At 36.4% G+C, this 12,401-nt stretch overlaps 1 protein-coding gene across 1 annotated transcript in view; it reads left to right on the top strand.

Moving 5' to 3' along the window:
• BCKDHB (branched chain keto acid dehydrogenase E1 subunit beta) overlaps window positions 1-12,401 on the top strand; it is a 117,408-nt gene that overhangs the window by 63,910 nt on the left and 41,097 nt on the right. The window contains 1 exon segment of the mRNA XM_032681735.1: window positions 1,295-1,381. Within this exon segment, the coding sequence (XP_032537626.1) occupies window positions 1,295-1,381 (87 nt within the window).

The raw sequence follows: 12,401 nt of genomic DNA, 5'->3' as shown, positions 1-12,401 counted from the left end.
AAACCACTTCATAGTACAGTATATGGATCATGTTTGTAGCCTGTGAGTTGCCAGCACATCTGTGGATGAGCTGCTCTGAGCCACTGACTGAGTCATTGTTAGAAGAGCAAAAGAATTAGAAAAATATTGAATCAGAGGGAAAGCTGCATTATTAAGGCATTGTCTTTATGTATTCTATTACACAGATAACACAGGGCTGCCCAACTGGAGACTGTGCTGGTGTAGACATTAAACTGAAGATCACAGTGTTCAGAAAATCTAATATGATAGTGCTGTCTTGGGCTTTTCCACTTGATGACTAATGGTGCACCAGCAGCACACTATGTACTTATCTTAAATATCAGACTGTAACTGTTCTTGAAAGATTAACATACACATTAATATGATTTTTTCTGATGTGCATGTCTAAAAGTTTATGAAAATATTTAATGCACCTTATTAGTATATTAATTTTAAAATGCATATTATGGAATTGGAGAGTTTACTGCCATATTTCTGACCAAAGGTATCTGATACTGTTTGATTCTAGGCAATTTAGTGTGTAGTTGCAATAACCATTAAGATATTTGAGTGTGGTGAAGCTTTATATTCCCATCAGATTAAAAATATTTTACTTTCATTGTTATGTTGCATAATGAACACAGATTTGTTTTTTGATTAAAGATACTTAGATCACCTTCTGTATGCTATATATTTATTTGTAAAGTAGATCACGTAAAGATTGTACAAACATTGAGATGTAAAATTAGAAAATGTTGCTTCTAATTGCCACGTAAAACTTAAATAAGGAGCAGTAATCCATGTGTTTTCTTGCTGAAATTTTTATTTAACAATTTTACTTTCTGAATAGCTACAATTCGTAGGAATATAGGAACTGATTGTGCAGAGATATCAGTGAAGGATTTCTTTGTATGTACATCTTTCAGTATTTTCAGGATTCAAGTTTTTATGGACTACTTGTTAAAATCCTTCATTCTATTTCAGAAATGTTACAGTTTGCATTAATAGTGTAAATTTATATACAATGGATTCAATTTTTGTTTTTGATATTTGCTTAAAATTGAATGGAAATTGTAAACATTTTTTGTAGTAAATACAAAACCATCCTATTAATTACTCAGTTTAGTCTTTTAGGATAATTTTTCTTTCACTGGAAATGCAAGAGTGGAAAAGTAGCTATGTTCTAACACTGCTAATAATGTCCCATATTTCATATGTTCCACAAATAGAACAAGTAAGAAATCAAAGGAGTTGTAATTTGATGACATTTTGGGGGTTTGTTTTTCTGTTTCAGTCAGTGGCGAAGACTGGGCGATTGCTGATTAGCCATGAGGCTCCCTTGACAGGAGGATTTGCATCTGAAATCAGTTCCACAGTTCAGGTACAGAGGTTATTTGTTTTTAAGTGTTCTGCATGGCTGAATATGTTTACTTATAGAAGAAATGCTTATTATTACATTAAAAGTTTTGCAGTTTTATTAAATTTCAGTTTTGTGGATGCCTACCTTGCTTTATCTGAACAGCTGAGAAATAATCTACCTACCAGGCACTGCCTGCTAAGCTAGAAATTTAACTTTCACTGCAAAGCAGGGAGAATGCACTGTCAGATGTGGAGAAAAAATCTTTATGTATAATCTGGTTTTAATTTACTTTTTTTTTCCTCGTACGCTTATCCCTAAAGCTTCTTAAAAATACATTCTAGCAATGTTGAAATCAGACACAGAAAAAGCACTCAGATCCAGTACAGTATAACGTGGGGTTACACATCGTGTTCAGAGACCCGATTAAAAGAAAGGAGTCTGCAGAAGTTCTTCGTGTGTAGTTGAGGTGCTGACACACGTGTTGAGCTTGTATGGTCAGAACAGGTTTGAAAGGCTGTACATCAGTACCAGTTATATCTGGAGCATTAGGCTTCCTTAAAAGTCCTTTTAAGCTTTCTGTTGTGTTTTATGTCTGTACCAGCATACAGATTTTCCCCTTACCTTGATTTCTTTCCTGTGCACACCAGTGACACGGGGTTATAGAAACATGAAACTAAATGTACCCATCACCACCTGATAACTATTTTCTGAGTATTCTAGAATTCTTAAATTATAGGACTAGAGAGACATGAGATTCTAAAATTCATAAAATATAAACTGTATGGTCAGTAATTAAAGCTTGGGAATCAGCCTTTTTGTAGGAAGGAAGAGTTAATAATTTCTGGAATGTAATTTTAAATTAAATGTGCATAAGGAATCAGAAAACTATGTTTCTTGAGCTTTGTGGTACAACGTTTTTTAAAGAGTAGTTGTACTAATTTTAACGTCATTATATTAAGGTCATTCATTTTTTCTGTTTTTCTCTGTTAAGAACCAAATATTGTCTGCATGGAGACCTCATAGCAACCTTCCAGTAGCTGAGAGGGACTCTTCATCAGGAACTGTAGTGACAGGACAAGGAGTAATGGGTTCAAACTGAAAGAGGAGAAGTTCAGGGGAAGAGAGGAAAATAGGTTAGATATATGGAAGAAATTTTTTACTGTGACGCTGGTGAGGCACTGGCACAGATTGCCCAGAGAAGTTGTGGATGCCCCATCCCTGGAAATGTTCAAGGCCAGGCTGGATGGGACTTTGAGCAACCTGGTCTAGTGGAAGTTGTCCCTGCCTATGGCCTTTTGACCTCCTTTCTTTAATACTTATTCTCTTCGATTAAACTATGATTAATAAAGTCCCAAGGTACTGCCAAATGTGAGTGTAGAAAGTGATATTTTAAAAGTTCTTACAAAAATGTGAAATAAGCAAAAGAGGCTGTCTTTTAGTGTCTTATGTTAGTATTTACACTTGAGGAGAAAACTATTCTAAGCCCTTTAGCGATGTCATAATTTACTGATATAACAAAGAAAGCATGTATTCAAGAAAAAGGTGAGCTGAAAAGAAAAAAAGCTTATCAGTAAATATAACTGCAAGAGCATGGGATTGCTAATATATTGCTAAACTACAACATGAGTTTTTAATCTCCTCACACCTCCACTGACAAAGCTACTTACCCAATTGATCCATCTTGGTGTCGTTTTTCATATCAGAGATATATCTTGGCAATTATCTCTTATTTAGAAAACAAAGTTTAAAATGCTTTAGTAAAGAGCTATTTATTTCTGTCAATATTGAAAGAAAATATTTGTTTTATTACAGTTGCTCATAATTTTATATTCATGTTTCTTAGGAAACTAGGCTTTCTGTCTTGAGAAATATTAGTTAATCTATCACATGTGCTCCCTCAGAATAAACTGGAATATAACTCATTGGGATTGAATTTATCCATGACAAGTGTCTTTCATATAAATGGGTTGACTCGAGTCTGTGTTTTGGTTGCATTCTCGTTACTCTGTATATCCATTCTTGAAGATTAAATTTTGATATGAGTTACTTTAAAGACAATACTGCAAAAGATATTAGAATAATATTTACAAAGCATTACAACTTTTTAAAGAACAGTATTGCTTTAGGCATTATAAAGAACTTACCTTTCCTGCTCAGTTAAAAAACTTGATCCCTAAATGGTCAAGTCCATATGTCTAATATCACTGTGCTGTAAAAATAAAAACAAAAAGTGAAATTCTCTTTTGCTGGATACAGTCTATACTGATAATGCCAAAAATTGGCGATTGCACTTGGCTTTAGTTTCCTCTTACACATGGAAGTAATAGTACTTCAATAAAGTGTGTCCAGTTGGATTAGATGGTTAGTTTCCATATTGTTATTCCATCCTTGCTGTGAGGTCTCTTGTCATAGAAATAAGGTGAATAAAAGTACATAGGTTATTTTAAAAGTTAATAGTCACAAACACTTCATGGTGATGTACACTTCAAGGAAAAGAGTACAAATGGAAATGATGGCTTTCACTCATGAACTGTAGGAAAAAACTACATGGAATAGTTTTCTTTTTTCTTGTGTGAGATTAAAAGCAGTGTTTGGAGAGCATATTAAATCAGATTTGTTTTGTGTCGAATACAGAATATTTTAAAGCGGCATATTACTGCACTAAGTAGTCTTTGCTCAAACACATAAAACTAAGAACTAGCTGAGGTGGTGTGGTTAAAACTCTACATGATATGACTTTGCCCTTTGTTCCAGTGTTTTGTATGTGATCTCAGCAAGTATTCTGAAGTGAGCAACAAATGTTAGGATAAATTCAATACAGCCACAGTTAATATTCCAAATTGATTATATTCTGTATAAAAGCTTGCAAAAATGTCATGTTCAGCAGAGAAGCCATTAAACTTTTGCTTAAGGCATATGGTTGGAGCACAGTTTGAGAAGCCTTGGGAGAAAGGCCCACTGAGATGTTGCTTACAAAATAAGGAAGAATCGGGTGTGGAATTCATCAGTACATTAATCACTTGCAATACAAAGGAGTGTAAATCCAGTAATTGTGTCCGTTTTAAAAAAAACCAAAAATAAAAAAAAGGAGGGGGGGAAAGAAACAGAATGTTTTCAGAGAGGGATAAGTGGGTGGAAAAAGGGAAGCAGGAGTAGACTGTGTTAAGTTGTGTGATAAAAGCTCAACTGCTTGTGCAGATACACACAAAGGAACCCAATGGCTCAGTAGGCAGGGGAACCCAAATAACTCAGTCTGGGAAATGGAGCCCCCAACTCAGCTCCTTCAAAGGCTGTCACCAGCCTCAACCCCATGGGCCAGGGTGGAGACAGCCAGCACCAGGAGTAAGGGACACTTTGATGACTGCAGTCTGAGTAGGGTTGCTGCCTGCCAGCATTTGAGACTTGATATGGGGTGCAGGGGAAGAGTTTTGGAATCATGCAAGACTTCTGGGATTTTTAGAGGAGGAACCAAAACTGGGGAGAGGTGGAGAATCGAGGTGGTTTGGAGAGGCACAGATATGGGAAAATTGAGATATAAAGGGATAAAAAGGAAAGTTGTGTTATGGTTGCAATAATTTGTTGGTTACTATTTTCTGATAGGGCTGAGATAAATGTAGGGAATTAGCACATACCCTTTAGCATTGATCTTGCAAATACAGAAAATATATGTCACAGGAAGGTCTTGGTGGTTTCTAGCCATTCTCTACAAATAATGGATAAAATATTGAAAAATAGAATATGCTTTAATAATTTTTAATGTTTTCATCTAAGGAATTTAAAATTTCATTGAGGAATTTTGATTTTTGTGTACATCGATGACATAATAGCAGAATGCACCATGGAAATATATGCTGTTATTAAAATACAAGAAATGCACATGATATAAAGTTGATAGCTGAGCTGGTAAAGGTCATGGCTGCCTATAAATTAGCTAGTCAGCACATTGTTTTTTGTAGAGGGTTGCACAGTTGTGAAAAGGAACATTTTGTCATTCTTGCAGGAACAAAGCAATTTTGATTTAGTTGTGGGTTTCTGTCTTAGTGGTATAGTTTCTTTTCTTATTGCCTGGTAATTACTTTGTCCCTTTGAGCCCTTCCAGAGGACTCAGTGTACTTCTCAGAATTATGCAGGGGTATCAGTCTTCCAAAAGATTGGTATGAATCAGATGATAGGACCAAGAAAATTCAATAAAATAACCTGTTTCTGAGGCTGAGTTACATGATCTTATTTTTTGAAATCTTGGGTTCTGTATCTAAAAATTGAGTATAATAGTATTGGGCTGTTTGATCAGTTGTGCTTTAGATTTCTTCCTCCTGCAGCAAAATAAGGTCTAGTTTCCAATAAGTGGTGTAATTTTCTGCTGGATTGTGACATTAGGGGAAACTATTAGATGAGCTGGTTTTGTGAGAAGCATTTCAGGAAGAGGAAAAGTAGGTGTATCTAGGAATACCTTTCAAAGACATAAGAGTTTCACAGCGGTTTTATTACCATAGGGGAAAAAGTACCAAAACAAAAACAACAACAGTAACAAAATTCAGTAATTTCATCAGTATGAACATTTAAAGTAAAATTATATTGAACTGGTATTGGCTGAAACTGTCTTAAATAACTATTATTTTATGGAGTTCTAGTGAAAAAATTTCACTTTTCCATCAAAGCGCTTTCAGAATGTTTGTCCTGAATCGTTTTTCATATGTCTGTGAAAAATTATTTCTTTAAAGGCATTATATGTCTTTAGAATTTGGGATGTTGAGATATTCCAAATAGTTCCATTATTTCAGTTTTCTTGTGAGCAGAAATTAAGGTGGAATTTCCCAATGAACCTGTGACAGTCCTCCATGGCTCTCTGCAGTGTTTTGAGGAAGTGAATGCAATGCAGTACTCCAAAATATTTGTGAGACCAGGTTTGTGTTTCAGTTTGTCTAGCAGAGGTGGCATTTTTCTCAATCTGTGTCACTTTTAAAAGGAAATCAAAATCTAACAATCAATGCCTTTCACAGGATGGTGCCTGGACTTTCTCCACACTAACTCATTGAAGCCAAAATTGGTTTGGATGTTACACAAAAGTCTCTTATTATAGTTTGACTCACTGCATAGGAGTATCTTAATTTTCATTTATCTCATGTTCTGATACTATCACCCATACTGATGTCTTGGTTTATAACTGCAAAAAATGCAGCACAGGATGAATGGACTTTTAAGACGTTTTGTTTAATGTTATCATATCATAAAGTCTGATTTACTCATGAGGCTTTCTGCATTTAATTTTTGTGAACATAAAGAGGAACAAATTTCTCTAAAATGCAAACAGAAAATTATTGTAATACTGGCATATGTCATCAGTTCAGGCTACAAGGGGATGTTGTGTTCCTCTATTTTGGAATAAATTCAGTACTGAGCAGAGAAAAATGATTTAATGAATTCAATATAGCCAAATATTAAACGGGACACACAGTATTCTGTACTGTGTAAAACCCCCAAATACATTTATTTAAACAAGCAAACAACCCCCAAATCCTAAAACAACATTCAAGTTGGAAAATGAAGTGCTCAAAAATTGTGGTGGATTTTCATAAAATCGGCCCCAGAACACACTCTCTAAAATTGTAAACACTGAGTGTTTACATGTCCAATTAGTCCAGTCTCTAGACATAACAAAAATCAAAATGTCCTATTCATCTGCAGCTCAACTTGAAGTCTTTTCAGCTTCTGTGAAACAGTTTATGAAGAGGTCCATGCAAGAGTGGGCATGTGGGCTAAGACATGTCCCAGCCATGGGGCTGCTCATGCACACTCACTCCTCTTGTTTTTGGGGACAGTCTCATCCTCTGTGTGAGAGGGAACATGAACCAATGCCCTGCCTGCAGGTGATGTTTCAGTCAGCTACTTGTGGCATGTGCTTCTGGTAGCAAATTATTAACCCACACATGAATCCTAGTGGCACTGATTTGGACATGGGTTTCTGCACAATGAGAGTGTGCCTTATCTACTTGTCTTTGGGTGTGTTCTCTGTAAAAATTGTTGGAGTTGGAGTAAGCTTTTCCCATGTGCTATGAGAGCTAAAGCTATTTCTTTTTTATCACTAGAGAGGTAGAGGCAAAAATGAGACAGGAGCTTGGCAGTTTCCATAGACACTGAAAGAAGAGGGACACAGTAAGTACTGGCTCATTAGCAGTCTTTAATAAGTGAGAAAACAAGGCAAGCAGTAAGGTCTTGAGGGGCTGTTCCCACTGTATGGAAGTAAATGCTGGCTCTTATGGAGTGTGCTACACTTGCCAGCTTTGCTGCTAAGGGATCAGAGTTCACTGATGGAAAGGGTGGTAGGATGACAGGTGTGTGCCAGTGAATACCTCACCATGGATGGAGCAGTGAAAACTCAAGGCAGTGATCAGCTTGAGACTGCCTGCTTCTCCAGGCAGACATTTCTGATAGGCAGTGACCAGCAAGTTAGACACCTTTTAGGAAAGCATTCAACTGAGAAAAGAACATTTTTAAAGCCAATGGTTAATTTACATGATTTCTATAGAGTTGCTTATTTTCAGGTAATGTATTGAAGAATGGCTTTTGGCACTGAAGCAAACTGTCCCACTTTCAGCTGTACTGTGTGTTAGGCAGAGGGCAGCATTTCTTTGAGATGCATCCAACCCTGTTTGTCTTCTCCTGTCTGAACTGCTTTTCCTTGCATTGGTGGGGTACACAGGTATGCAGCCAAGTACTTTTTAATTGTTTTTAATGCAAATTCTTGAAGAGGCACAAGTTTATCCCAGGGCAATACAAAGTGGTAAAGTGGCAGAATATGCTGAGAGTCATTCTGGTTCGGTGAAATGAAAAGTTTTAACTACTGAACAAGCTCAGTGTTTGATTCACCTTAATAAGTCAAGTGTATAGTGTTAAGTATGCTCTTAGTGTATTCACTGATAACATTTTTTCCATGTTGTGATATTCAATTTGGCATACAAATGCTGGACCTCCAGCATCATTGTCCTGCTGATGCACCCCTGTTCATTCATTGTAATTTATAACTTTGAACAATGTGTTTGGTCTTCCAAATGCTAATTCTGAAAAAGACCAAAAACATGATGACTGAGGCAGAATTAAAATTTTCTCTTTGCTGTACATTCTCCTCCATTTGCATTTTCATCTTTCTAGCTGTTAGGAGTTGGTCTTCTAATAGAAGGAACTTTTATGTGTTTATACTTACTCTAAGGTACAGTATACATTTACAATTGTAATTCAAACTGCTTTAATTAGAATCATGTTGAGATTCTAACATTTACATTTCTGATAGCCCATGGAGCTGATAGAAATGAGGTGGTTTTATTCCACATTCTGAGGAGAGCAAAAAAACCTTCTGTGGACGGCATATCCAGTGTTTGTTTTCTGGTCTGTGAATGCAGTGATACTGGCACGTAAACATAACAAATGATGATTTAGGAGGACGTCAAAACTATGAACTTCGCTACAGCAATTTTGGGTCCATGTTACAGTTGTTACCCAGCAGGCCTTTTTATTATACCATGTCAAATCACCAGCTCATTGCTTAATGAAAATTAGTGAAAAAAATACCTTTACAGTTCTTTGAAATTCTCACTCTAGTCTGATGAAACATGATCTGTGGTAGGACTCTAGAGTAAGGCAACTCTGCAAAGCAACTACTAACTCAAGGGTATTTAACCTCTCTTCTACTTGAAAACTGAACAATACTATGTTTAACTTGCTTTATTTTGTTTGGCATTATCTGTTCCAATAAATTATGAGTTGCTTTAGAACTCCAAGTAAGTGCTTTGAACAGCAGTTTAGCAGGAGTCCCCTGTAAAAGTGTGGTAATGACATTTCTTCCATTTTCCAGTGCTTTAGAGCTATAAAAACCTCCTTGGGTGGTTGAATTCACTCGACCTTTGGCATCATTTCTCAAAATGCTTCAATGGCATGCTAGAATCCTTATTAGCCACAGGTATAGCAACTTAATATGTGCCAAGGCACCCTGGCAAGCCAGGGTAAAGAATAATGTGGAGGTTTTTATTTGCACTTTGTGTCAGGTTTACTTCTTTGGAGCAGACAGTCAGTAGCTTGTCTTATTTACTTAAAAATTTGCTTTAGTGGGTTGGTTTGGAGTTGTAGAGTGCTGATACATGCAAGTATATTGTTCTGTATTTTTCCTGGCCTGTCATATTTTGATATGGCCATTGGAAATGGTCTGGCTAGACCATTAGTTTAGAGAAAGAAACATAGTTCAGAGTAGTGTGACTGGAGAAGAGTGGTCTGTGGCATATAAAAATCTATGAGGAAAAAGGGAAATTTACAGTATAAAACAGAAAAATCTATCCTTGCATGGTAATGGCTCAGTGAAGTTTTCAAAATACTGTATATAAGGAACATTGCTTTTTAAATTTTCTTGCAGGTTTAATTAAGACATAAAAGGCCTGTAAAACAGTGTGTATTTATTGATGTATGCATGCAGGATCAAATTATTTCAGTTCTGTGGTGAATGTATTTGTAGGAGGGAATGTGAAAAGAGCCTCTTGAACTCTTTTGTGGTTCTGTGCACTTCCAGAGCACTGTGAATTTTATACTGTTGCTGTTGGCTACCTTAAGATCTTCAATAAAGAAGAGAAAATGGAGAGTGCAGTTTTACTACCTGGAAGAACTATTCTAGGAGCTTCTGCTGCTTCCTTGAGAAGGGAACTGCCTGCTCTCCCTGGGGAGAGGCACAGCTCGTCAGTGCCCAACAGTCACTCTGGCTTAAAGCCTCAAGCCTGGACATATGACTGTAACATAAGTTATGATGATGCTGAGTTTCGTTATGATATTTTAGGTAGGCACAGATGAAATAATTGTTGAATAGTCTTTTTTGTCTGATAGTCCTTTTGAATGTAAATGGACACATATTCAGTGCTATCATATAGGGATCTAGCAGTTAAAACACTACAATTAGAAAGCTACAAAGGTGATTAAAGTAATTTAAGAATTCTTGATAAGTAGATATAAGCCTGGAATTAGTTCCTGAGAAAAAGAAAGTTGCAGTCAATTACATGAGACAAATGATAACACTAGGACAGAGCCTTCCATGTCTCTCTGTTCCCATGGCCTTATCTGAAACATGGCTTTAGACTGATAGAGAAAGGTCTATTATATATGTAACACCAGCATAAGAGAATGAGCACGAGATACTCCTAGTTGTACGTATAATTCATATGCTGTATATTGGCAGTGCCTGTGATGCTTTATGTAGTTGTGCTGTTTGCTACCACAGTGGGATGTTGAACAGCAGCTTTATTCAAAGAGCAGTGGCAGTACTGGCATCTCTCCAAATCCCACTGGAAATGTTTGTTACTCCTACCACGTTTAACAGCGAACATCTAAGCAGCAAAAAAAGTTCTAGGCACACATAGTGTAAATCATTCTACGGATAGTTGTCTCACAAGGAGAGAAAGCTAGTGAGGATTTAATGCTGGACATGACTGAGTGAGAAAGGAAGGGCTGCTTCCTCTGTACCAAACACTGAAACAATCATTTTGTAAAACAACATTCAAAATGGTGAAAAAATTGCTCTGCAAAGAGCCAAACCCATCTTTTATTAATCTTCGTATGGAAGTTTCTGACTCTGGAAAAGTTAGTCTGTGTAGCTGTAGCTGAAATTCTTCCTAAGATATATTTGCTTGAAAATAATATTTTGTTCCCTATCATCACTGAAGAAGTGCCTTTTGTCCATGTTACAGCAAGTGCTGTGCTCATCACCCAGCTGTGTTTTGCAGAAGGACTAAGCATGCACAAATGACTAACACTTTGTCTGATCTCGGATGCTTATTTGAAGCAGGAGGCACAGAAGTGTTTCACTCTTTCCCGTCATCTGGTGAAACGATACCATTTCTTCTGTACATTTTAAAGAAACTGCTGTCCTACATTTGGATTAATGGAGATTAGGAAGGAATATAGATAAAATGTGGGTTTTTACTCAAAGGAATATTTAAAAAAACCCTAACTTGTCATCTGGGAGGTGGTAGGAAATGCAAGTTGCAGAGATTTCAGAGTTGTTATCTGGATACCATATCCCCCACTTCCCATGTGTCTCTGGCATTATCAACTTGGCTCTAAGTCACCCATGGTGAAAATATAGGCCCTGGTGATGAAATCTGTGGAATTAAGATTTCATTCTGAATACTCTTTTTTTTGTATTCCACTTCTTTTACATGACAGTGTGTGGAGAGGATAGTTGGCCCTAAGAGGCACCTTTTTTGTTTAACTGATTGCACATGTGTAGAATTGGAAACCTCGAGTTCTTTACCTTCTTTCATTCCGGCAACAGCATTAGTTGTCCTGTGCATTGATGAATAACCTTGCAATGAATAAAAATAAAAAGTTCAGCATCTTTAAGGAAAGAAAATGCCAAGACTGTATTCTAATATTACAGTGTTAGGAATAATATTATTGATAGATTATATATAAAAAAATGTCACCGCATGTTCTAGAGAGGGAACTTTTCTCTGATTTTGTTGATTTCAGCAGTATTATATCAGAATGCTATATGGCTTTGTACTTCATATTACATGAATATCCAGTGGTTATTATATATTAGGAGACCTAAATGAAGCTATTTAGCAGCCAAGTATTAGAGTAAATTTGTAACTTGGACACTTATTTTAAGCTCTAGTAGTCAAATGCAGTACATTTTTTGAGAGGACTCAAGGTTCCTCAGCACAATAATTCAGTTCAAAACTGCACCCATGCCTCGTGAAAGAATAAAAGCTGCGGTAAAGATGGAGTCTTCATTATCCATTAGCAAAAATACAAATTAACAATTACAGGTGTGTCTTGCATTACTGGAAGTTATGAAAGGCAATGCAATGCATTTCTGGACATCACACAACCCTCTGAAAAATATGCCACAATTATGATGGGTCTGTCATGAAGAGTCAGAAAATATAATTTTATTTTTTTAACCTTTGGTTTTAATGGCTATTTGTGAAACTCTGCAGTCTCACTTTTTCAGTCCTTTTTCTATGAGCTTCCTTATTAAAGTTGTCTGGTTTGGGGAATTTTT

The sequence above is a fragment of the Chiroxiphia lanceolata genome, chromosome 3 (genome assembly GCF_009829145.1).
Source record: "Chiroxiphia lanceolata isolate bChiLan1 chromosome 3, bChiLan1.pri, whole genome shotgun sequence".
In the NCBI taxonomy this organism is placed as follows: Eukaryota; Metazoa; Chordata; class Aves; order Passeriformes; family Pipridae; genus Chiroxiphia; species Chiroxiphia lanceolata.
The sequence above is the reverse complement of the archived record's forward strand: the minus strand, read 5'-3'. Positions and strand labels throughout refer to the sequence as shown.